This window comes from Porites lutea, chromosome 14, assembly GCF_958299795.1.
Source record: "Porites lutea chromosome 14, jaPorLute2.1, whole genome shotgun sequence".
Lineage (NCBI taxonomy): Eukaryota > Metazoa > Cnidaria > Anthozoa > Scleractinia > Poritidae > Porites > Porites lutea.
Window position 1 is genome coordinate 15,645,847 of NC_133214.1, and position 27,455 is coordinate 15,673,301.

At 39.7% G+C, this 27,455-nt stretch overlaps 1 protein-coding gene across 1 annotated transcript; it reads right to left on the minus strand.

Annotated features, from left to right (window-relative positions):
- Window positions 1–1,349: 1,349 nt before the first annotated feature.
- Window positions 1,350–26,971, minus strand: LOC140924597 (uncharacterized). Its single transcript, XM_073374618.1, has 19 exons — window positions 26,884–26,971; window positions 24,822–24,935; window positions 23,741–23,869; window positions 22,472–22,598; window positions 21,467–21,571; window positions 20,834–20,904; window positions 19,915–19,977; window positions 19,656–19,719; window positions 17,337–17,416; window positions 16,263–16,363; window positions 11,076–11,139; window positions 9,765–9,902; window positions 7,642–8,824; window positions 6,792–6,849; window positions 5,902–5,999; window positions 4,759–4,837; window positions 4,199–4,272; window positions 3,112–3,176; window positions 1,350–2,217 (listed from the first exon to the last, which is right to left on the minus strand). The coding sequence occupies exons 2-19, from the start codon at window positions 24,902–24,904 to the stop codon at window positions 2,166–2,168; spliced, it is 2,634 nt and encodes an 877-aa protein (XP_073230719.1). The 5' UTR covers window positions 24,905–24,935; window positions 26,884–26,971; the 3' UTR covers window positions 1,350–2,165.
- Between the last annotated feature and the right edge of the window lie 484 nt (window positions 26,972–27,455).

Genomic DNA, 27,455 nt, shown 5'->3' on the forward strand with positions numbered 1-27,455 from the left:
CGTATGATTTTCTCGTAAAGAACAGCGAAAGGTGTAATAGTTCAAAATGATTTTGGCACAACATTTTCTCTATTTTCTCTATTTTTTCTATTTTTGGGCATACGAGAAAAACAACCCTAGAATTGATGTTTAGTGATCGTTCTGCCGTTTGACGAAAATGAACAGCTATTAATGAACAGCAAAAGGTGTAGTTATCTGAATGACTTTGACAGCGTGTCCTAATAACCTCGCCAAACATAATTTTCTGTTCATACTAATTGTACGCGCACTTATAGAGCAATTTTCCATTTTCAGGCAAATTCATAAGATCACAAGAATTTCATAAATGAATGGTCATACGCAAATATAGGAGAACTTTCTCTTGCTCACATCATGTCACACGCCTTTGCATTGTCATGAATTAGTTTGAAAGCGCTCTAAAACATCACCAAAATCATTTATTGATCTGTTTTGCTCTCACGCAAATTATAAACGATATATTTTCCTTTTGACCCAACTGTTTTCGGATTTCTGGGATTGCTACCACTAACATCGAAATCATTATCTCTTGGTTTCTCTACAATATTACCAATCATCATGTTCTTGCCTTGATTCTCGTTTGATGTATTTTTTTGTTCAGCCTGGAAATGTATTTTCGGGTACGGGGTTCGGCCAAAATAGGGTGTGGGATTCGGGAAACGTGGACGGGATACGAGCTTTAACTACTGTCTGGGAAGTGGGAATCGCCAAATTTGAACACGGATGCGTGGTTGGGAAAGAAAATGTGACCTAAAACTGAGAAATTGCAGTAAATAGTCACTAATTCACTGTTCATTCTGCTTGCAGGAATGTAGATTTGAATTTGATACCGGCTGCTACAACGTTCAGATAGTAGAACGCAGGCGAAAAATTGACGAGGAGATAAAAAAAAAAAAACGTGGAGAGACTAGAGAGGAAAAAAGGGGAGGGAACCTTCCTCGCCCTCACTATTGACGTCATTTTATCGGATATCGCAAACCGGCAAACGTCTTCCAAACTTGGTCAATGCTAGCTGGTTATGAAGAATTACCCACGGGAATGAAATAATCATAAACGAAGAAAAATTTTGGATGAATAAAGGAAAAATTGTAGCGCAATTTACCTGCGATGTTACGCACGCAGCGACATTCCCTCGACCATAAAAGGGCGGCCATCTTGGTTTCATTTGCACTGATACTCTTGAAAACAAAATGGCTGCCCATTACATTAACTGCTTGATCTGGACGATCTCACGAAAAAATAAGGGACGGTAAATATACTACAAGAGGATTTAAGTAAACTAAATCGGTTTGAATACAAATATTGATCACACAAGTTTGTAACAATATTACATTTGAATAATCTATTTAATTATACGGGTACAATTTCAAACCCTATAATTTCTTTTCAATCTGGTCTTCTTTTGAATGACTGCTATTTACATTTAGCTTGAATCATATTTCCAGCAAGGTAAGTATACAAAACGACGTTCTAGCACCTGTTGACTACGAAATCTTTTGAAACAACACGAGTCTAACAGGGCGCTTCCTATCTCTCCTTGACTTGTACCCAGTCTCTTCTCTTGTTCGCGCTCTGATTGATGGGAAGTGTTTAGTGAGTTAAGGTTGCATATGGGAAGGAAGAAAGAAAACTGCGAATTTTATTAGCATCTTCCCAGACGTCATAACCAATAGAGAAAAGTAAATGATAGAGGACTGGGTACAAGTCTGCCTCTCTCCCAAGCAGCCTCTGTGTGCAACTGGGGAGAGGGAGGAAGGCGCGCTAGGGACGATGGGAAAACCTTTTCGCTGACGTCAAGTGACAAAGAACAAGAAATTGCAAAGAATGGTTTCTATAAAGTTTCACACAGTAATTGGTGGTGTCTGTTGCAGAAGGCATTAAATTTGATTTTTCCTTACACCAGTAATTAAATAACCAATTGTCCATCTTATATAAAAATACTCCTGGTGATAATTAATAACAACTACTATAAGAAATCGAAATATACACTTTGATGAAAAGTGACTCAAAAACATCACGCTACACTTTTAACAACGTTTGAAGGTCTTGAGTAGAAAAGACAGAAGTGTGTCCGGGAATTTTCCACAATCTTGATGAATGTGACATCGTTCATTAAGTCTCTTTACAAAAATAAACTCATCTCTTCTTCATTTTTTCTCCTTGACTGAAGCTGAATTTTCTATGGCATCTACGCATTGTCTGGGAAAAAGCAAAGCATTAATTGAACCATTCGGTAAAATCCTAAACAACATAAATCTTGTCACTTTAAAATGTTATAATCTTAAAGTAACACGAGCCTAATTGTTTTCCCAAAGGAGATACATAGTATTAATGATGACTTTGTTAAGAAAGACGATGACTTTTAACTTCCAAAAAACTCATCAGTTCAGATCCATGGCAACTAATCCAAAGCTATACAAGGATCAACCATTTCACAGTTTAAGTTTACAAAATTCCACATCCCGTCGAGAAATTTGTCGTCTTCCCGAATTGCGCACTGTATTTCGGCCAAATGCCAAGAATACCTTTCTATACCCCGTTGTAAGATTACACAAGCAATATAATGAAATTGAACAATGCTAGCTTTAAGAGCAGCCAAGAGACAGGATAGGAGCTGATCGGGTGAAAGAATGGGATACACCTGTAAGTACTCGAGAAGTGCGCAACAGACCTTTTTACCTATACGGCGGCAAATTGCATTTTAAAATTCGATTCAAGGAGTATTATGGGATGCCCAGAGGGGATGAGCAAGATTCGTTGTACTCGTTTAGTATTTGAAATATGGTCTTTTACTGTATATTTCTCGGGAAAAAGGCGATCATTATTACTTCCTAATACGGCATAACGATATTTTTTAGGATTACAATCTCATTTATAAGTTTAAGAAAAAATGCCCCGAAAGGCGCTCCTAAATACTAAACGTAATGTGCTCATGCCCCTCTGGGCAACCCATAATACTCCTTAAATATAACTTATTCGATATGGCCGCCGTATCGGTAAAAAGGTCTATTAAAAGAGAACCATGGAACTAGGCTCAGACACGAGAAGTAACCGAGGGACTACAGGATTTGGATGATAAGTAATTCTACTTACTTGTACAAATAAAAAAAGATGTAGCCACTTTGCTGCCTTTTGTAACGAACACCATGCTCCGCAACCTGTAGACATGAAAACACATTGACAGGTGTAACAACATCAGAAAAATTGAGTGGAAGGCCCCTACAGATGATTTTGCAGGGGTGGATCCACGGGAATTTTTGATTGGGGGAGTTTGGGGGGGGGGGGGGATCCAAACTTCGGTTCGGAAAGGGCTGTTGAACTTTTTTGTGGCAAATTACTTCACCCCACACCTCGCACACCAGTCGCGGTTGCACGTTATAATTCCTTAGCCCCTTGCCGTGTACTGCTTTGCGAGCAGAGGCAAACAGATCATAAGAGGGTACCCAAAAGCAATTACATTTTTGAATATCCCTGGAATTTAGTTTAGTGGCAAAATGCAACGCGCGTTTCGTTAAAAAAATCAGCCACTCCAAACGCGATATATGATCGGTTGTGATTCTGTCGATGTAAGAATTTCAGTGTCAAACATTCGACAGTTCTGACTGGGAGGGGGGTCCCCGAAGTCCCGGACCCTCCCCCTGTTTTGTTAGGAAAAAAACCGGATCATTTGTAGGTGGAATAAGATCGTCTGGGTGAGTGTAGTCCTCAATAGGACTGTTGGTGACAGTAACTGACGTTTCCACAACCTGTGTAGTAATCATCCCTAATAGTCAAAGTGAGTTATTGGTTATTGACTTGACTGGTCAATTACGTCGCCATGTTACAGAGGTTGCCCAAGCTCAATTCCTATAGTTTTTGCAGTATGAATAATTGATTAGCTAAGCAGGGTCAGTGTTGCTCACGGGCTTTCGGCATTTCAACGAGCCAAAGAGGCCTGAAACACAGTCAGCAAACAAATAACTACGAGAAAATGCTACCGGCACGCTTCAAAGCGTAATTTAATGCACATTCTCTTACAAAAAGAGATATTTTTTATATAGCGTCTTATATTATTAATTGTTGCTGTATGATTCATTGTGAGCTTGGGTTACCTGTGGACTATTTGGCCATCTGTCAGTAAGTCCAAGATGCTGTTGGTTATGACGACTCTGAATGTGATTGGTGCGTTCTGTACCCTTACCTTTGTGGCAGTAGAATCATCATAACTAGTCCAATGCTTAGTTTTGCAGTCATAAACATCTGAGATATAGTGCCCTGGATCAATAAAGGAAATATATTGTTGACATTACAGCTCTCAGTTTTGATATTGATACCTCAGTACGATCTTGTAATCTTTTAATTTGATACAGATTGGGAATTAAACTTTTTAGGACATTTTTATCTATACTAAATTGAAATTTTAACCCCTTGGAATTTACCAGGTGGTTCTACTTTTTGAGTCGGTGGATGAAATCCTAAAGTGTAACCATTCAAATGAAAGCTACTGAGCAGTACTTTCCTGTGGTACTGTTTATTATGCTGTACAAAGTGGTTCTAACTTTTGAGTCTGTGGATGAAATCCTATAGTGTGACCATTCAAAATGAAAGCTACTGAGCAGTACTGTAGAACTGTTCATTATTCTGTACAAGGTTTCTCAAAGGGTTGACTCCATAAATGAAATCTTAAAGTTTTGCCACTCAAATGAAAGCAACTGAACAGAACTCAACAGTGGATGGAATGAAAAGGTTGGACTGACTAACCTGACGTAGAACTTGTACCAAGATGGCTCACAATACTAATAAGTCGATAGGAATGTGTTGAAAGTTCACTTTCGTCATCCTAAAATTCACAAGAGAAACCCAAAACAATTTTATTGAAATGTCTCTGTGACATCGAAATATCGGAATGGTGGTTTAACATCTTAGTAGTCTCTCTACGACAAACACCCAAGCAGGGGAGTTTTATAACATTTTCAAAACTTAGCATAGTAAAATGCTACATTGCGGTTGGCAAGTTGAGGTTTTTAATCCTGTTAACTTCTACTTAGATTATTTGTTAAGTCGTTTCTTATCATTTCAGTAGAGTGCCTGTTAAATACAATTGGCCACAAAATTATTGAGTCACTGTCCTCGAATGGGATAATTTCGGGAATCGATCCACCACCCTCCCCCTTTCCTCCATTCAAAGTTGGAGTGTTTGCTGTTTCCTACAAGTAGCTCAAACAGCGGTAAAACAATGCATGGAGACAGGAGGCGTTGGGGAAGGGAAAGCTCATCATTTTCCCCTTTTGAAGCCAGCGAAAAGTCAAAAAAGGCGAAATGGCTTATTTTAGAAGGATTTCTAAGGAGTCATTAGAGTATAACAGTGCTTTTATCTACCCACCAATTTGTACCAACAGGCTAAATTTTAGCGGGTAAACATTTTTCATCTTGTTCTTTCTAGATAGCGTGTGGCACGAAAATTACCGCAAACTTTTTCCCGCAAAAATTACTCCAGAGTAAATATTCTGTAACTTAAATTCGCTAAACAAAAATACAGTACTAAGAAATGTGTCAATTACAACTTGCCTCTTTCATTCAGAAACAAAACGGTATACAATGAATTAGTGGTTTTACATAGGGTACCCGTGCCCTAGTATTGTTTTTTACAAGATGTATTTCTATTGCAAGTACTCAACAACAACGAAAATATCATCAATGCTGGGTACTGCGTACTTTCTGAAAATCGCAAAAATTAAGAAAAACCAATTTGTCTTAATCGCAAAACTTAGTTCCCACAAAACACAAAAAATCGCCAATCCGCAAAAATAGCTACTTGATTATGTTTATTAAGTTGAAGTTGACTTTACTAGTCACTGAATGTGGAAAGCGACCCTATAGTGATAATAGTACTTTAATAAATACCTGAATAGTAGAATAGTAAGAAGGGTTCTCGGTTTCTGCAACATTCACGCTCCTTGGAGAAGCTAATTGATCTTCTGGAGGACACTTTTCTTCAAATTCTTCAAAAATCAATCAATCAATCAATCAATCAACCACTAATGTAAATAAATAAATTAACAGTTGCTGACTTAAAAGGACCTATCACGCCACCTGAATTATGTAGGAGCGGGCAGGATTTTATCCCTTTCAGAGAACATTTTCAGTGGACCCATCTAAAAAAAATGTAAATTAACCCTTTCTAAACTAGACCACCAGGTTATGAAGAGCTCTATTGTAACTGTAATACCATCAACTACCCGAAAGGGGCACTCCTAATAATTGCCAATACAGGGAGGCTCCTTACCTTCTTTCAGGATTTACGTATATCAAATTAAATGTATTAAATATTACACAGCAATGACTAAAAAAATTCCACTTTAGTAAAGTACTCCTATTAAGTACAGTCTAACCTCTCCTTACGGACACCTCTATAAAAGGGACACCTCTCCATTACGGACAGTTCGTTTGGTCCCAGAAATGCCAAAAAACCATACATTCTCTACCTCTACAATACGGACACCTCTGTAAAGCGGACAGTTGGTTCTGTCCCTTTGGTGTCCGTATTAAAGAGGTTTGACTGTAGGTATGTCAAAGGGGTGCCATTTTTCAATGGAGGGTATACCAAAGGGCTTTCTTTTCTGTCCAGAATGGTATATAAAATAGAAAGGGGTTAGACCTCGGGGCAGTCTCGCCATATAGAACTTTGTTGAGTACATGTAGCTAGACCAGCATAGTGTACTTCCACAATAAAGAAATATACTTTTGTTTTTTTCAAATAAAGTAAACTTAACTTTTGAAAGTGCAGTCCCTACCTTGCAAGCTTAGCTGCAAAGCTCTATTCAGTTCTTCATCTTCTTCACTCAACACACGCTGTGGTTTTGAATTAGTTACAAAAAAATGAAAGATTAGCAAATGTTGGGCGTTTCAAAAACTTAAACAAATTTTAACCAACAGGCATTTTTGGGCTGGTTCACATTACCGACGCAAGCATATGAAATAAGCAGCTTATACGTGGGTAAGGAAGGCCTTGACATAAGCATAGGGATAAACACAAGTATATCAAAACCTTGCATTCTTCCTATACTTAAGCTTATATCATGGCTGTCCTCACGAGTGCATGAGCTTCTTACGCTTATGCTTTTGCTTCTGCTTGCGTCGCTAGTGATAGCCTAGATTTATAGACAATCTGAAAGCACTGACTGGTTCACTATAACCTTTCCACCCATACATACATATTTTATTTATTTGGAGTGGCTTATACAATAAATAGTATATCAACTATTTCCAAATAACTAAAATTACAAACAACAAAAAATTCCTAATCATAAATGGCTAATAAGTTATTAATTAATTAAGTCCTAGAGTATTTACTTTTTGCCGTCTTCCCCTTTCCTTTTTTCAAAGCATTGTGACCTGTATGGTTCCGGGGGGGGGGGGGGGGGGGGGGGGGTCTCCCCTATAAAAGTGACGGGGGTGTTCGACATACCTTTTAGGGGTTCAAATTTGTGGATTGGTACCGTTTAGGGTGCTAAAACTAAACTGACTGCTGCCAGAGATGATGCGCTTTATTAGGATAAAGATTTAAGACAATGCTTTCAAAAAGTCCTTGAATGAAGTACAGCGCTAAACACAAGAATGAAGCAAAACAAAGACGGTTCCTACCTGGTCTTGCAGACTCATGTTAATTGCCTTCTCCATGTCTTCATCTCTGAACTTTGCTGCTGATCTGGAATACCAGCTACTACTGTCGCTCCTAAAAGGGCTTAACTTTGCAGCTGAGCTGGGATTCCAGCTGCTCCTTTTGCTACTAAGGGGGGTTAACTTTGTAGCTGACCTGGGACACCAGCTACTCCTATTGCTACTACGAGGGCTTTCGTTGTTGTAAGGTGACTTAGGTTCCTGTGGAACATCGTCAAAAAGATTACCATCAAACTTCCCAAGGGTTGGTGTTGTGTTCAAAAAATCACTGTCTGTATGTGTCTTTTGTTTGTAATGAACATTCCTTTTCTTGTATTTGTTGAAATTTTTGATGGGAGTGTTCTTAAGGATGACTGGCTTCTTTGAGCTCACTTCCACACCGGAATTGTCACTGCAGTTTTCGTCACTTGTTCTGACGTCATCAATTCCCATGCTGGAGCCATCCATGCCACCGGCAACAAATTCATCTAAACAAGTCTGTGTTGTAACAGGACTTCCACCTTTTAAACCTACTGGTTCACCTGTTCTCCTTTCTGGTGCAGCATTTATGAGATCATCATCAGAAACATCACTTATAAATACAAAATCACCTTCATCAAAATCCACAGGTGCTGGTTGAATTTCATTCCTACTTTCGTGTTGTATTCTTGACCCAGCGTTGTGTGTCTTTTTCGCTGACTTGGCACTTTCTTTTAAAGCCCACTTTACTTGTTCTTCTTCGGATCTGGCCCACACTGGGTCTTCAGACAAACCAACACTTGCTGTATCGTTTGTTAAGTCTTTATCTCTGGTTTCTGTAAACACAGCATCCGTCTTACTGCCACCCACATTTACATCTGATACAAAATCACTTGAAGATAGGGATTTAGCTGATGCAAGTTTTCCTGTGTAAGACACTTGCTGGGTTCTTGACCCAGCTCTCTTTTCTGCTGATTTAGTACTTTCTGCAAGTGCCCATTCCATCTGCTCCTCCTCTGTTCCTCTCCAAACAGGACTGTTGCTTGCAGAAATGTGACTATCAACGTTATTTTCTTTGTCGTCGGAATCAGAATTGTCTATCAAATGGGGTTCAAAAGAGCCCATAGCATCTTGGCCACTTTTAGAACTTGCCTCTGCAGTCTTAGTCCGTGAAGACATCTTGAATGGGCTAAAAAGAAAACGGTACACAGGTGAGCAAGTTAACCGTTACTTCATAAAACAAAAACCTCTCTATTCAGGGGTACCTGACGACTGTTTTCTGTAAAATGTCTATTCAAGAAAAGCAAGTGTTGCCTAAAATTTTCTATTACTTTAGGGCGGCTAAAAATTTCTAGATGACTGTTCCATTCATGTACAATTTTCGAAGCTATCTAATAAATTCCCTATGATTTTCTGAAGGTTGATGTTTCACCTTTCACACCCCAGGTTAAAAGGAAACCTAAAATTTTCGCATCCAAAAATGAGGAGAGAGACCAAAACATTTTCACTTTTGTAGTGCACTAAATTACATCTTAAATTTTCGGGAAAATAATACTGAAGCCCTTGTAATTTCGAAAAGACTCAAGTTCCCCTAGGATGACTGAATAGATACAAATTATTTTTAGAGCCCTGCTTAGAATGCATTTCTAGAGGCCTAAAAGTACTCTGGATAACCTTCAAAGTGGTTTCAATGCATTTGGGAGCAAACCGTCATTGGGTGCCCCGGTCTCTCAAAATCCACATACATTTTCTCCAAATTGTTTGCCAGACCTTACTTTATATTACTTTAAAGGAATATCTGCATGAAAACCAAGTCATAAATGACTCAAGCAATGTCCCTCTCCCTATAAACAATGGCATGCAGGTTGGTTTTCAAAGGCCAATGAACAAAGAGGTTTCTGGGAGCCAGTTTGAAGGGGTGATGGAGTATGGCCCTGAGGCATTTTGGAGCAATGTCAGTTTCCTCTGTGGTTTTAAAAGGATAATATATCAGTTCTCAAAGTACGATGTCAAAGAATTGGAATTAGGAAATTTCCTTTTTCCCTTTATTTGGTAAACCTGGGGCCAAATGCAGATTACAATATTGAAATATAAAGTGGACCTTCTTTTTCATAGCTTACTGTTAGTACCTTGTAGCTGAGGTATTCCGGAATGAGTGATCTAATTTTCTTCTGACTGAAGGAGAAGGTTGAAAGTCATTGCTATCATCATCATCTTCACTAATGTAGTGTCGCTTCTGAGGTTTCTGTTTTGATTTAGGAGGACTCCTGCAGACAACATTATATCACATTAGTACTGTTGGATTCTCTTGGGTACTCACAATGGAGGAAAAAATATTCGGATTCAACAAAGAGATAAACACAAGTCAACACGCCATGCTTTCCTCTCAAAACCAGGGTAACATCCGGGAACGTTTATTTCCATTTAAGAACTTAGCATAGGAAGCCCACAGACAATTACTTGAGATATGAGATCACTTCTAACAAGTACATGTATACAAAAAACTAATAAATAGATGAGGGGAAATTCCACATACACCTGAGGGAGAGCTGTAGCGGCAGAAAACAGGATTCTAAACCTTGACATTACCCAAGTCGGTAGAGCACAGCCGCTTGACTGCAGAGCAGAAGTTCTTAGGTTCGCTCCCCTGGGTCGAGTTGTTCAAAGCTGGGTTAAGGCAACCCAGGGTTAGTGCGAGATTTGAATTCAGATTTGAAAGCTTAGAAAGAATTTCAGTTTCAATTCTTTTTGTCTACAAGTTGATGATTGGAAGCTCTAAAACTAGCACAGAAAATTATCCGAGAAAATGAACAAGCTTTTGAACACACAAAAAAGAAACCCGGGTTAAATTTAACCCCAAGCTAAGCGCTAATCGGCCTTCGAACAACTGGGCCCTGGGATGTACCAATACACAAGGTCTTAAGATAACTGAGAAATGAAGGTACAGCCAACTCTTTCTTTACAGACATCTCTAAAAGACGGGCACCGGTATCGCGACGTCATGGGTTCAAACCCTGTTGAAATCCTGAATTTTTCAGGCTTCTTATGCAGTTGCGTAAATTGCGTTTACAACTGCGAGGATCATTCTTCATTTTGATTTCAGTTCCATAGTTATTATATGATTTATTTCATATACATCAATCAAAATACCTAATGCTGAATAAGTGATTGTTAAATAATTTGATGGCTAGATTTAACAGATTTTTCCCTGATGTTCTTGGCTGAAATAATTCAGACTTTTTAAAGCACTCAATGAACTTACAGTTTAGGTTTTCTAATGCCTGTCTAGCACTACTCCTGTATCAGCGAAATAAATTGGCCTATTTTTAAGTGCATGAAAAGTGTTAAAAATTAATAAATCTCCGGAAAAACGTTCCACTATCATATCACTGAGGTAAAAATTCATTGTGGAGCAGAAGATACAAAAACAAAAAGCTTACATTTGAAGTACTGATTTGGGGTAGAAAGCAAGAGGAGGCTTGGTTTTTGAAGAACACAGCATACCTAACAAATGAAGACAAACAACATGCAGTTAACTGACAATGCACATAAATATGGGGTGTTTAACATCTACACAAACCACCCGGGTGGAAATCTTCTACGTGGATATTGATACTTGTATTAATATAAATCTAGACCACCGTCCGACGTTCGCACGGGGGGCCTGGCGGGTCTTTTGGTCATAGGTAAAGTACACCAGTTTAGTAAAACTACTACAACCAAGCAGTAGTCACAAGATTTTTAGTAACCAATCATTATGCAACAAGTCTAGAGTGTAGCAATTCTTAGAGCTGGAACAGCTAGGGCTATGCGCAGTTTAGTCTTTGCAAGCAGGCAAGCACTTCTATCTAGCAAGCTTCTTTTAGCTTTTCAAGTAATTTTCTTTTGATCATGGCAACTGCTTCAGACCTCAAGGCAGATCGCAGAGTCGTTAAATGTCCAGCGTGTAAAATGCCTAGCGAAGATCACCATTGGGGTATTCCCTCAAAGTTTTGCGAGGGGTTCGAGAAATCCTCGCCTAAAAAGGAAATGGAAACTTCACCTACGAGCGAAACAGTTTTCTCCGCCTCGGCAGCTGAGTTAGAGTCCTTAGAACTGGAAGAAGAAGAATTGCGGCGTCAGGAGGAAGAGGCAAAATTGCGGAAACGGATAGCGGATAAGCGAAAGCTCATCGAGAGGCTCCGAAAATCTGGCTCAGGAGATGCTGCTGGTGAGGACAACACCCCCCGCTTGACAATCAAGGATCTCCCGAAGGTGGATTTCAGTGATGCTGAGGGCAGAACCCCTCTTGACGAATTTTTGGCTGGTTGGGAAGATCAGCCCCAATTCCGACCCACGGACTCGATTTGGCAGCGTGCTGGAGCGTGTGAAGGCGGCCGCGTGCAGTCATCTCACCAGCCGTCGAGTACGGAAATGTTCCTCAAACCCATGAAGACAGCGAAGGGTGAGAAACCATTGCTAATTATAGACTTTGTACATAACATTGTCCCCCAAGAAGAGGAAGAGACCTTGGGCAACCAAGGAAGTGCTAAAATTGTGGTGACTTATGGGCCAAAAAAGCCAAAATTAGAGTCTATTTCTATCCCACAGTGGGTGGTTGCGAACACTCGCATTTTTTATACCTTGCTCTCAGAGGGCAAAGTATCTACTCAATCGGCTATTCAGGATTATCTAGCCTACACGGTCAAAATAATGGAATTGATAGCTAGGTACGATTGGAAGTCCATTGTTATGTACGATAATGAGTTTAGGAAATTGCAGGCTATCTATAAGTTTTCATGGAGTTTTGACTCCACACATTTGCATACGGTTTTACTTCAGCCCATTTATAAACCTAACCCACCCACAGCCACTACTAAACCATCTGCTTCTAATACCAACCAGCGCAACGCCTTTGCCAGCTTTACGCCAGATGGTAAGGTTATCTGCCGCAATTTTAATGGGCCCAGGGGTTGTACACTCCCAAATTGCAATTTTGCCCATGTCTGTAATCGTAAGATTGCAGGGAAGGCTTGTGCCATGTCTCACCCCGGGTTCTGTCACAAAGTTACCGACCCTCCAAGCGCGCAAACACCGCAATGACTACCCCTACGTAAATTAAGTAATAGTCCCCTTAACCGCAATCTTTGGCTTTTAGAATTAAAGTATGATGAGGATAACGCTTTCCTCAGCGACGGCATATGCAATGGCTTTAAACTGGTTGAACCAGGCACTCGCTTTTCTGATGTTGACATGGATAATTATAAATCAGCGACTAATCCTGTCAACAGACCCATGGTGGAACAAACTATTCGTCAAGAAATAGCATTAGGCAATTATGTAGTCTCGCCTACTAAACCGCGCATCGTAAGTGCTTCAGGAGCTATTCCTAAACCCAATTCCCCTGAAATTCGCCTCATCCATGATTGCTCTCGTCCGCACGGATAGGCTGGAAACGACTACATCACTACTAATTCGTTTAAATTTCAAACTCTTGACGACGCTACTACATTACTGCGGCCAAACTATTATATGGCAAAAATTGACCTCCGGCATGCATACCGCTCTGTTCCCATTCACCCCGACAATTATAAAGCAACCGGGTGCAAGTGGCAATTTCTTGGTGGTCATAGCTATACTTATTTTTACGATACTCGCCTGCCTTTCGGAGCCAAAAGCTCACCGGAAATCTTTCATCGCATAACGCAATCGGTCCGCCGTATGATGGCCAGACGAGGGTTCCCTAACATCATCGTTCACCTTGACGATTTCTTAGTGATTGGCGCCACACGGGAAGAATGCCAGCTTGCATACGACACGCTTTTTCAACTGTTGATCGACCTTGGTTTTACCCTCAGTGAACATAAACTGGTGCCGCCTACTCAACGCTTAACCTTTTTAGGTGTGGAACTCGACACAATGGCTGGCACTATGACCTTACCGGCGGATAAACTGGCAGAGTTACACACCGTCGTCCTCGAATTTCAAAACAAACAACGTGCGAGCAAAAAACAGCTGCAACGGTTAGCCGGCAAATTAAATTGGGCATGTCGTGTCGTTTATGGGGGCCGTACTTTTCTCCGCCGTATTCTTGATACCATGAATGCGTTGAGCTCTTCTGGGAAATTCAGATTAGACTCGTCTTTTCGCAGCGATATCGCCTGGTGGGTGAATTTTCTACGCATCTTTAATGGCACTAGGATGTTTTTAGATCAGTTAGCGACAGTCGACGTGTCCACTGATGCATGTTCCGTTGCCGCTGGTGGCTATTTCAGAGGGGATTGGTTCTATCATCATTTCTCGCTGGACTCCCCAGAATGGCAGAACCTTCACATAAACCACAAGGAGACCCTGGCAATTGTACTCGCCGCACAACGCTGGGGTCCATTGTGGTCCCATCAACGCGTGGTTATCCATAGCGACAATCAAGCTGCTGTGCAGATAATCAACAAAGGAATCACCGCCAGTCCTGTTGTCATGAACGCCTTGCGCACGCTATTTTGGCTTTCGGCTCTTTACAATTTTCACATCACTGCAGTTTATTTGGCAGGCACTGACAACGCCCTCGCAGATTCTATCTCGCGCATGCATGAGACTACCGGCCTTCATAACTTTTACGCCTTTCTTTGTAGTAAATTTTCTACCGTTTCTGCTAACTCAATCCCGTTGGCGGCGCATATGTCTGTTTACAGCGTTAACTACCTTTTCTTTCAGGTCCACGGGATCCTACCCTAGCAGCACAGCTCACAGAGGAAGTTCAGTACTATCGTTCTCAGCTTTTCGCCACGTCTACCAAAGCGACCTACAAAACCCACCGCAACACCTACTTTCGCTTCTGCAATCACATGGGCTACACACCTGTTCCTGTGCAAACACCACATCTTCTTCAATATGCCGCCTTTTTGGCTCGTTCGCTAAAACCACAATCTCTTCGTGGCTACCTGAACATTATTGGTATTTTACATAAGGAGTTTGGCTTCCCCAACCCTTTGATCGACAACTGGACTCTAAAATCTTTGCTCACTGGAATTAAGCGCGCCGTAGGTGCCCCGCCTAATCAAAAACTACCTATTACTGAGGCTATACTTTTGCGTCTCCATTCTACGTTAAATTTTACCCTCAGCTTCGATGCCTCATTTTGGGCGATCTGTTTAGTCGCATTTTTTGGCATGTTTCGTAAGGCGCACTTGTTACCTATCTCCTCGGGCAAGTTTGATTCTAGCAAGCAGCTTACCAAAGCCGACTTTCGGGTTTTTCCCTGGGGTACACTCATCACTATTCGCTGGACCAAAACTATTCAATTTCGGGAACGCGTGGTGGAAATACCCTTACCATGTATTCCCAGCAGCAGGTTATGCCCGACCACCGCTGTTATTCATGCCTTTAGCTTCACCCCTTCTACCCCAGACAGCCAAGCCTTCAACTGGGTCCCAACCCCTTCATCCGACCCACAGATTCTTACCTATGCATTATTTCTGCGTAAGCTAAGGGACCACCTTTCCCTTATTGGTATCGATCCTAAGTTATATGCGGGTCACTCTTTTCGTCGCGGGGGGGCGTCTTTTGCTTATCAGTCTGGCGTTCCGACAGAACTTATTAAAGCATTAGGCGACTGGCGCTCGGATACCATCCTCATCTATCTAACCATGCCTCTTACTATCAGACTCAAAACAGCTAACATGCTTTGTAAATCCATTTTATCTCACTCCACTTAATCTTCACACTCATATCACTTCACTTGGGTTTGGGCTGTTTCTATTTTAGGACTTTGATTATAAGTTAGAATAAGTATTTTTCAATAGGTGTAGTAGGTTTACGCGTTTATGTTTGTAATAAAGACTGTCAGACCCCAAAGTGTGTACATGTAGTGGTTTAGGTGGATATTGATACTTGTATTAATATAAATCTAGACCACCGTCCGACGTTCGCACGGGGGGCCTGGCGGGTCTTTTGGTCATAGGTAAAGTACACCAGTTTAGTAAAATTACTACAACCCAGCAGTAGTCACAAGATTTTTAGTAACCAATCATTATGCGACAAGTCTAGAGTGTAGCAATTCTTAGAGCTGGAACAGCTAGGGCGATGCGCATTTTAGTCTTTGCAAGCAGGCAAGCACTTCTATCTAGCAAGCTTCTTTTAGCTTTTCAAGTAATTTTCTTTTGCCCTCCCACCGCTCCCACGGACAGTCTTCTTATCGTATACGTAAGTTGTGTCGTGTATCTGTTTCTATTTTAGGACTTTGATTATAAGTTAGAATAAGTATTTTTCAATAGGTGTACTAGGTTTACGCGTTTATGTTTGTAATAAAGACTGTCAGACCCCAAAGTGTGTACATAAAACTGTAAAATTGTCACAGTAGGAAAACAATCCACTACAAAGTATATCCAAATAAGCTGAACAAACTAAAAAGAGTAGAAAAATCGCATTACCTCAAATCACAGCCCATGTTTTCTCAAGGTTCCCAAACAAAATGGCGCAAACCATTTGATTTTCAAACCAAAATTTTCTGTTTTCCCATGTAAATGGTAAGCACCCATGGCATCACGGTTTCTCCTCCCACCCCCACCCCCTGATCAAAGTTGAGCTTCATACCCTGCACAAGATGTGTAAAAAGTGATTGACTTCTAGCACCTAACTCTGACACTTACTCAAGTCAATGAACCTTTCAATGTTGACCTTGTCCTGTTTCTTAGCTTGTTCTTCTGTTAAGTTGTCATATTCATAACGTTTCAAGTGAAGGACAAGAAGCCTGAAAGAACATTGTGAACAAAATTATCCATTAAACAATTCTGAATAACACTGTACAAACAACACAGCCAATTGGAAATATGATAGAATAAGGCCTGGTCCATATGCTTAGAAAACTCCATACAAACCCTTCTAAATTTCTTTGGGTTGACCCAAAAAAAATTAAAAGGGTTTGTATGGAGTTTTCTGAGTATAACCGGCTAACATCTTGGAGACAATTTGCCCCAAAATGCTCATATTTGGTAAGTAGGCCTCTTGGACATTGTTCTTTCAGAATATCCTGACAAATCCATCACTTTAGTACTCTATTGCCCTGTACTATTGACAAAATTTTCCACATAACGCACATGTCTTCTCAATTTAGTCAATGCTAGCTGGTTACAAATAATAAGCTGAAGGATTTGAGCCAGTCAAAAACAGAGAAATCTTTTAAATAAATGATTATAGTGAGCTTATGCAACAGGATAGCTGAAGGAAAAGGATGGCAAAATGTTTGTATGACAGGGGTATTTCTGTCTTGCGAGTTTTGTTGTGATCCTCTTTTACCATTACTGTGTTCTGGAAGAAAAGATCTGTTTTAAGGAAGGTGGCAGAAAATGTTTTCAAAGATAATTATTGTTACACTTGTCACACAAGGTTTGCTGCCTTCTTTCCTTCACCGTCCTTTTGCATAAGTTCACCTCTTTCCACAGACCAATCTACAGTTGTGGGTTTAGTACCCTAGCTTTCGAGTGAATGTGAGGCTGAGGTTGACCATGTTTCGATACAAGACTTCCTTTGTTTTCTTAGTATAACAACACCACTATTCACAAAAGAGAGCAGGAAGGGCTGTATCAAAACAAGGTCAACTCCAGCCTCATTTCTCTCTGGCGCTGTAAAATGGCCTATTATTTGAACTTTAAAGTTTCCAGACTTTGAGTCTGGATAACTGAAGCTATAGTTGAAGCTTATGTGTAATAGCCTTGGTAACTGACCTTGGTAGCCTGATGAAGTTGTGTGAAATAACAGCTTCCTTTGCTTCACACTTGCTACATTTATATTCCAGTTCTTCATCCTAAAAAGGAAAACAGAAACTAAAAACTGCGAGCTGCAAGCAGTCACCTATTTTCTTTGAAGTTACTGCCAGGGTAGCACCAGGCTAAGAGGCATACTTCAAACAGTCGACTCTTCTCTCAGATTTTGAACAAATGCATGAAAAAAGCAATCGTTTTGTTGGTAGTGTGCAATCTACAAGACAGTGTGGTACCAAAATTTGTTTAATTTTTAAAAAAAACATTTTATTCCTTAATGTCAGCTTAAAAAAAAAACACCTAGGTAGATCTGTATGTGCAATGAAATGAAACCAAATAGTGTCATTGAAAAAGGTCTTGTCTTTAACAGGGTAGCCAAATGAACAGTTTTCGTCTTGAAAAGGGCGAGGATGTGAAGCCCTAACTGGCTAACCAGCACTCCACCACCCAAACTTCCATTAGGTGCCCTTCCCCCCCCCCCCCCGCTTCCCCCTCTTAGGGCAACCTTCTCCATTAAATACAGTCTTAAACTTACTGCACTGTAAATGTGAACAAGAACGCACTTACAGCGGCATTCAGTCTCGCTCCGCTTGGAGATTAGATGGAGAAATGAGGAGGCGATTAATTCTACACAAAACAGGATCTACTCGCTAAATGTTTTTTACTTCCTACTTTATTGACGTCAATTCTTTTTACTTGTTTCTGAATTGATTTAGTATGCGTGTTAGGGATGACCAGAAATACGTCTGCGGTCACAGGCTATACGCGCTTATAAATACACGAAAATTCAAGTATCTCAATATTTCCAGAGAAATTACATCATTGCCAAAGATCCAAAAAGTTATTAACATGGCACGTCATTTCAATCATCGCCGAAAATAATACAAGGAAAGTTTACAACAACTGACCATCTCAGTTTTGCTAAATAAGATTCTTTTTTTTTTGACCAGTCAGTAGGGTTCACTTGTTCCAAAGTAATCGACGCTTTCAAGCGATAGAATTCGTGGACTGACACGCTTCGGAAAAGCTCTAAATTTAAACTGCGTAGCAAGCGTTTCCACGTGAATTCGTTGCCTGTCCGCAATGATCTGTTGTGATCTGTTGTCTGTTGTGATCTGTTGTTGCAGATTAAAAATGCTTTGGACTGATATTTATTTGTATCGTGTTTGTGCGAAGGTTTATCAGATCTGAGCCCCTTCAAAGTATAATTGGAATTTGAGCAGTGGAGACTAGTTATCAACGATGTGCGGATCTGACTGTTTTTTACTTCCAGCGTTATCGATGTCGATACTTTTTATTTGTTCTGAATTGATTTAGTATACGTGTTAGCAACGACCAGAAATACCTTTGCGGTCGCAGGCTATACGCGTGTATAAATACAGGAAAATTGAAGGGCCTCGATTTACATGGCACGTCATTTCAATCATTGCCGAAAATAAATCAGAGGCTTATCACAAGAGCCATTTGCATACAATGAAAGTTTACAACACCTGACTATCACAGTTTTGCTATTAAATTCAGATTCTTATTTTTTTCGACCACTCAGTAGTAGTGTTCACTTGTTCCAAAGTAATCCAACACAATCAAGTGATAGAATCTCGTGGACCGACACATTTCGGAAAAGCTCTAAATTTAATCTTTTCTAAACATGCGTAGCATTGATCATGCAACGATTCTTTTTCCCAGTTTCCACGGTGTCCGCAAAGAACGCCTGGCACAATGACCCCTAATCTGTGACCCAAAAATGACAAAAAAGTCAGGGGGTACCTCCAGAAAAATAAGGGTGGGGACGTGCGGCACACTTCCTGAAACTCTTACCCTATTTCAGACCAAAATCTGTGATTTTCCATACCCTATTTCAGACCTGATCAAAAAATTGATACCCTATTTCAGACCTGAAGCGCTGGAGCCTGGCCCATGACTGGAGCTCGTGACAAGCTGTTACGGCACGTACACGTAAACATTAAAAGGGAAATGGTCTTATCGCCAAATGATGACGACGTAGCTAATTCTTCTAAAAAACATACCCTACTCAAGACTAGGAGGGCACAAACTATACCCTATTTCAGACCAAAATGGTCAAAATTGATACCCTGTTTCAGACCAATACGGCTGAAAAACCACTGATACCCTTTGGCATCGCACATACCCATATTGCCTATATAAGGGACTACCCCCGCCCCCCTCCAGGACGAAAAACTTGTTGCAGATATTGAGTCTCGCGAGAGACTAATAAAAGAAAGTTGGCTGAAAAAAAATAAGCATCAAGCTCAGTGACTGCACCTTAAAATACTTCTCCAACAAGGTTTGCAAATTGATTGTAGTTAGAGAAGAGCTGTCTGGTAATCTGCATATAAAAAAGCAATAATTAGACAGAATTAATAATAAATTGATAATATTGTGGAAATGGATGTGATAAGTTACATTGATTTTCAGGTTTCACAGGTTTTCAGTAGCATTGTGATGCACATCGTGTAATAAAAGCCCTGTTACATGTACAATCAAGACAATCAAGCTAATTTCATATAAACTGTTTACTTACAACGTTGGAATATCAAGGGAAAATGCATGATATATTTCTTCTTTTAGGGCTGACTCCCCACATCTATAATGATATTAAAACATATAAAATTAGAATAAAGATTATTTTGTTGGAACATTCTAATGGCATAATGGAAAAATTCTTGAATTACTAACAGCAAAAACAGAACCCACTCTGCTCCTTTTTTCAAAGGCAGCGGTCACTGACCTGCCATCTAATTTGGAAGACAAAGGTGCCAGGCTATTCTTTTTTATAAGGGATGGCTTGCCTTGGCAAAGCCTTCCTGTTAGGCAAGAAATGTGTCATGCTTACTTGTTCAATATAATTATATAGGAGTGCAGAGAAAATGCTACACTCTGATTGCAACATAAACTAGAGAAGTATGTCATAGCACGGAACTTCACAAGTCAAATTGAAAAGCTGCTTATCTACAGGATAAGCTATCATTCAAGAATATTGCAAACCCTGTATTGATTGAACAGGATTTTGTATGAGTTCTAAAGACTGCTAAACTTTCATACTACTGTTGGTAGCAAAGGAATTTTATGTCTGTTAAAAAAAACATGGATAACAAAATTCAACAAAAATACACAGCTACAAAACATTAGTAGGGCATAGGACAATTATAAAGGGCAATTTATTATGCTTAGTCATGCAGCTAATTTTATAGATAGACCACGGGTACAATGGCAAAAATTGAAATATAAAATTTAATATTTAACTAATAAGATTATAAACTGGCTCTGATATAGTTAAAAATTTCTTAAACTGAAATGATGATTATTTAATATTAAAGTGATTAAAAAAACAATAATTCTGGTCTCAAATGCATGAGATAAGGGAAGGAACCAAAAAACTATGACAGCTGAAGGTCTCTACATGTATGGAAGCACATGAAGTCCCCAGTTTTTGTACTTACTGTTTACAGCTAACTGTATGAAGGACAGCACTTTCAAATGACCTTGTTACAGGACACTGTGTGTCTACCACCTAAAGAAAATTTATTAGATGTCCTAGTTAATGTCATAACCCTTCAGGTGACACAGAGTACACGCACTGGCTATTACTATTTGAAGTACATCACTGAAAATACTGCTCATGGGTATATGAAACCCTAAGATGGACTAGCATCTCATCCAGACGGGGGGAGGAAGTAGAAATAATCCTTGCTGTTTCATGCTGCAGAACCCAGGCTAAGCTAAGGTCATTTGGGCTTCATGGGTTAGGGTCACACATTGTCATAATATTATATAAAACACAAAACCCACATTTGCCATTTGCAAGTCTACCATAATGTGCATTGTTTGCGCCCCTCACCCCCAAATTTTGCAGAACCTTTTTTTTAAAATTTCTGTTGGATATTGTAGTTGCCCCAGGAGAAATTGAGGACAATGCTAATGCAAAAGTTTTTATTTATTTATTACTATTATTATTTTTTTTTTTTGGGGGGGGGGGGGGGACAGTGGGGCAAACAAGGTCAATTTGGGAGATGTACAAATGGGGAATACCAAATTATTATTTTACATTAGTGACAATAATAAAAGGTATTTACCATGCCACTGCCTTCTTTAGATGTGGCCTTAGGTGACGGAGAATTGCAGGTGTCTACATCATCTCTCAGTTGATCAAAAACTTGGCACAAAAATTCATGGGCATCCTAAAGAAAAAAATCCATCAAGCCTTATTATTGCTAGCATCCTCATTGCTCCAAGCCGCAACACGATGATCTGGTGAGTAGAAAAACTTTTTGACAACACTAACATTGCAGCCCAAGTACCCAGCAACTTGGTCACCTGTATTCAATGGTCATGTGCCAAGTCATAGTATTAATAAAATGTTCTTGAAACTTCTAAATTAAAGTTTACATGACAATTATTTGCAGTAAATATTATTTGCAAAATGCTGTCTTGTTAATAATTCAACTATTTCACCCTGGTTGTCCGGTTTTACCTTGAGACATGACATGCATCACTGAATTTAATTATCATTCAGTGCTAATTTTTCTTCCTCTTCATTGGTCGAAAGCCTACCACGTGATCTGCAAATAACTGCCTACAAATAATGGTCTCCTTTAAGCCTAAAGTCAGAAACATAATTATGCTTCTGGTAAAGTATAATGTTGTCCAACTGCGTTTGGCTACACATGATAATCTGCTCATGTGTAAATGAAACCATGTTTTTCTCTTCTTGCGATCACTCCTACATAAAAATGGCAGATTGAATCCGGACCATGAGTTTAGTTTAATCATTACAAAACAAACTAGGTTAAAACAAAAATAACCTAAAAATAAATTTTGACCTGTAACACATATGCAGTACATAATTATGTTTAAGTCAAAAGTAAATTCAGGTTAAAATTTTTTAAGCTAGGTTAATTCTTCATTACCTTTGTCTCCTAGCCCTAATTAATGAATAATCAAGGCTAGGAGAAAAAGGAAATTGAGAACCAACCTACATGTAGGTTGAAAAATTTTAACCTGAATTTAATTTTGACGTGCAACACATACAACAGGAGGACAAGAAGGATGATGGGATAAGGAACTTGAGGTTCTCTTACATGCTGATGATATCCTGAGAAACGTGTTGCTGCTTCTGATATTGTGCGCTTTAGTTTTCTCAAGCTATTTTTCAGTACTTCCGCATTTCCACTTCTCCTTTTGCACATCATCACATTATAAAGACATCTAGAAGCGTGATGCAATGAAATCATTAAGGAGGCTCGCACTGATTCTTCAAGGTCTCACCCGTTTCATGTTTGATGCTTCATAACTTTGGCTTTGATGCATGTACAAAAAAGCCACACAGTGAAATAACATTTCTGACATTGGACTTAATTTTAGAGTATCCTTTGTTGACATTACCACTTACCATACTTACCATAGCAACAGAATAATGATGACATGAAATCTACAAAATTAACTGGGAATTTTAACGAAATCTAGTCATAATCTGTTAAAATCCTTTAGGTTGCTAATACACTGTAGTTTAGACCATTATCTTTACCTTGACAAGATTTGAGATAAATCCTATAGGAGTATTTTTGAAATATGATGTTCTAAAAATTTTGCATCCAAAGAATTGTCTTCTTCACTTTTTGTGTTTTAATCATCAAAAAATATGATTTACAGTGCCTCCTTAAAACTGAACACTTACAACCACAAATGATAAAAATAATATATTTTTTCCTTTTCTCCCCATACAGAGAATAAAAGAAAGTAAACCAGGCCTTTCATCTCTGGTTGGTGATCATAAGTGAGAAGTAAGTGTTTATGTTGACTTAGGGGAGGGGTAGGTGGCCAGTTACTCATGACTATCCATCAGGTTTGTTCCTCAAAATGTCGAAGACAAGCTTGGCAATGCTTAAGCTGCTATATGACTAGGAATTCAAACTTACGTTTTTAACAAAATTAAACTAGACATAATAATAATTACAGGGTTTGCACCCTTTTTGAACAAAAAATTCAAGGACTTTTCAAGGACTTTCAAGGACACATTTCCCATTTTTCAAGGACTCCTTTCAGTGCAAAAAAGAGCCTTGAGTCTATGTCTTTTTTAGTTCTTCCACAAAATGAGTAATTTTATCCCGAGGGTCTTTCTGTGCTTGCTTCTTTTCCTTCAGAGTTCTACTTAATCTATAAAGTTAGCATTGAAATTTAAGGACTTTCCAGCACCAACTGCAATTTTCAAGGACTTTCAAGGCCTTGAATTTCTTTTTCAAAATTCAAGGACTCTCAAGGTGCATGCAAACCCTGTAATAATTATTTGTAATAATTATTTTTAAGCATTAGAAAGTTAAATTCATAGGTGTAGAATCCGCAGTACTCACCGGTAGAGACAATGTGGATGAACTCGGTCTAACAAAGCTTTGTTTGAAAGATCTTGAACAAATGGTGGAACACCCAAAAGAGATTGTAGAATGGCATTCATGTAGCAAGTGTTCCCCAAATTAGAAAAACTTAAAAGAATAAAACAAATTTATTATTTGCTTTTTTATTCACTTGACACAAAACATTACCAGAAAATTTATCACTTTTTTAATGTTGTCTAGATCAATTCCACGGTCACATCTCCCCACAGAAAGAATGCCTGCTTTGCTGATGGCACAAAGGTAAGACTTTTCTCCTTACCACATTTTTTACTTCTCTTCTACCATTTATTTCAGTTGGAAAAGTTTCAAAGGAACAAGGAGAATCATGACATTAATTTTGAAAGAAGTACTGGTAGGAAGTGGAGCAAACGTTTTATTGGAATTTTTTGTTCAAATTATCATTATTTTTTTCTTTGCATTTCTCTCTGGTCTGTTTGACTGGATGGTGGTCATTTGAATGTGGTTTGATAGATCTCCCCCCCCCCCTGCACAAGTCAGTCATCAAAGTTGTCAATATTGTATAATCATTGAAACTGGTGATGTTTCAAGCAGTACAAGGGACTCTGATCCACATGGACAGTTATAGGTGGTTTAAATGTAAATGTCTCAAACCTCTCTATATCAACAGTGGATAAATTAATAAATTAAACATCCAATGGGGGGGGGGGGGGGGGGGAGAAACATGGTGGGTATGGGGGTTTACATTCTTAAATGGCCAAAATTTGTCAATGGCCCCTCCCCAATAACCTTCAAAGAAGTTGGGGGAAAGGGATTAAGGGGTTTACACATATAAACCTTTGAGGGGAGGGGGACGTATGGATAGGTAGAAAACTAGGGTATTTGAAAAACATGAAAGTAGGATTGAAAAACTTGTACATAGCAACTATATTACAAAAATGAGAAAAATATGAAATCAACCACCTTTTCACTATAATGCAACTGCCCTGGTTTCTAAAACCCTCATGTCCACTGCTTAAAAAGACAGTGTTGATTTTCTTCATCTATAATAATTACATGTAGAAGTAAATTAATTCTTTACCCTGTTAAGGTGACTTCCTTTTCAAAAGGTCGCTTATCACGAGACCTGAAGGTAATTCCACTTGACAAACGAGGTGGAGGCATCAAGCCTGGACCCAAGGTACCTGAACTTTTCCTGGGGTTGAAAAAAGTAATAAAATAAAAACGTTACAATCAATCAAAATGTGTGGTAAGGGGGATGGTTGGTATTTCCTGGCACTCACACCACCTGTCCCATCTGGGATCCCAACAGCCCCACTCAGGATCCCAACTATCCCACACAAGATCAACAATGTCTCACCAAGGCTCCCAACTGTTCTACACAGGTCTTCAACTGCCCCACCCAGGCTCTTCACTGTCCAACACAAGCTCCCCACTATCCCACCCAGGCTCCCAACTGTTCTACACAGGTCTTCAACTGCCCCACCCAGGCTCTCCACTGTCCAACACAAGTTCCCCACTATCCCACCCAGGCTCCCAACTGTTCTACACAGGTCTTCAACTGCCCCTTCCAGGCTCTCCACTGTCCAACACAAGCTCCCCACTATCCTACCCAGGCTCCCAACCGTTCCACACAGGTCTTTGACTGCCCCACCCAGGCTCCCCACTGTCCCACCCAGAAACCAGACTGTCCCAACTAGGCTTCCACCTTCTCCACCCAGGCTTCCCACTGTCCCACACAGGCTTCCAACTTCTCCACCCAGGGCTATCCCAGACAGGCTCCCCACTATCCAACTTCTCCATCCAGGCTTCCCACTGCCCCACACAGGCTTCCCACTGCCCGACCCAGGCTCCCCACTGTCCCACACAGGCTTCCAACTTCTCCATCCAGGACTGTCCCACACAGGCTCCCCACTATCCAACTTCTCCATTCAGGCTCCCCACTGCTCCACCCAGGCTCCCCACTGCCCCACACAGGCTTCCCACTGCCCCAGCCAGGCTCCCCACTGTCCCTCTCAGGCTTCCAACTTCTCCACCCAGGCTTCATGCTGTCCCACACAGGCACCTGACTGCCCCACTGAGGCTCCTGACTGTCCTGCCTAGGATCCTACCTACAAAGGTATTTATATACTGATACATGCCATATTTTCCAATTTTAATCATGAGCACTACTGCCTTTCAGTATAAATAAAAAATTCCATTCCTTTTTCAGCAATGTTCTGTTTTCCTGTATGTTTTTCCAATAGTTTGAGCAACATTAATTCTTTTTCTAGTTTCATAACACAAAACACAATACAGTTGACTCCCGATAACTTCAACCCTCGCTAACTCGAACCTTGTGCTAACTCGAAACCAAAATCGATTTCCCCTGGATTTCCTTCTTACATTTTAATTTTACTGAAATTTTACCCTCAGTAACTTGAACCCTCGATAACTCGAACCTCCCACTAACTCAAAGTAGTTTTTGTTTCCCCTCAGATCATTTCTACATAATTTTACCCTCAATAACTCGAACCATGTTTTGTGCCATTAAAAAGTCGGGAAAGAAACAGTCTACTGGTGTCCGAAACATTGAATTTTGCATTTCCCATTGGCATGTTGTAGGCATATAATTTACTAGTGGAGGATGATGTTGTTTGTCCCAAATCTAACCTGAAACAGTTTTACTTCTCAAAACAGTAAAACACATGCTCTATTTAGGCAATGATTTGTTACGTTACGTTCTGATTTATAATCTAGAAGTATCTTTCAATTTTCACTTAACAATTCTACAATGGCTGTGATTAAAATGTTCACTGTGCAGTAAAAGCTGCTTCTTTCCTTACTCCCGCCTATTTTCTTGGAGCTCCTGATAACTCGAACTCCCGATAACTCGAACTTTTTGCGATTTCCCTTGAAGGTTCGAGTTATCGGGAGTTGACTATACCATAATTTTCCACAGAAAATAAGGACAGCTTTGTGTCTGTTACATTAACAAGGAACACTAATTATATCACAACAAACAAATCCTGCATTGCACAATGCTTGTTGTGTAAAAAGACACTTGACCCTTAAATTTCCAACAGTGGCCGACATCAATTTCCTCCTACCAAGATATATATTTTCAAGAGAAAAAATTATGAGAATAAAAAAACAATACTAACCTTTCAAAGGAAAACAAACCAGAATTACCAGAATTACGACCATAGAATGATGATGCAGATTTGCCACTACTAGACGTGTTGCTAAGGTTATCTACATGTACTCCTGATAACTCGAACTCTCGATAACTCGAACTTTTTGCGATTTCCCTTGAAGGTTCGAGTTATCGGGAGTTGACTGTACCATAATTTTCCACAGAAAATAAGGACAGCTTTGTGTCTGTTACATTAACAAGGAACACTAATTATATCACAACAAACAAATCCTGCACTGCACAATGCTTGTTGTGTAAAAAGACACTTGACCCTTAAATTTCCAACAGTGGCCGACATCAATTTCCTCCTACCAAGATATATATTTTCAAGAGAAAAAATTATGAGAATAAAAAAACAATACTAACCTTTCAAAGGAAAACAAACCAGAATTACCAGAATTACGACCATAGAATGATGATGCAGATTTGCCACTACTAGACGTGTTGCTAAGGTTATCTACATGTACAATAAAAGCGATAATAATTAAAGAACAACCAACAGAAAATTACTGGCAAGTTCCACTTTCAACCTCCTTAGAC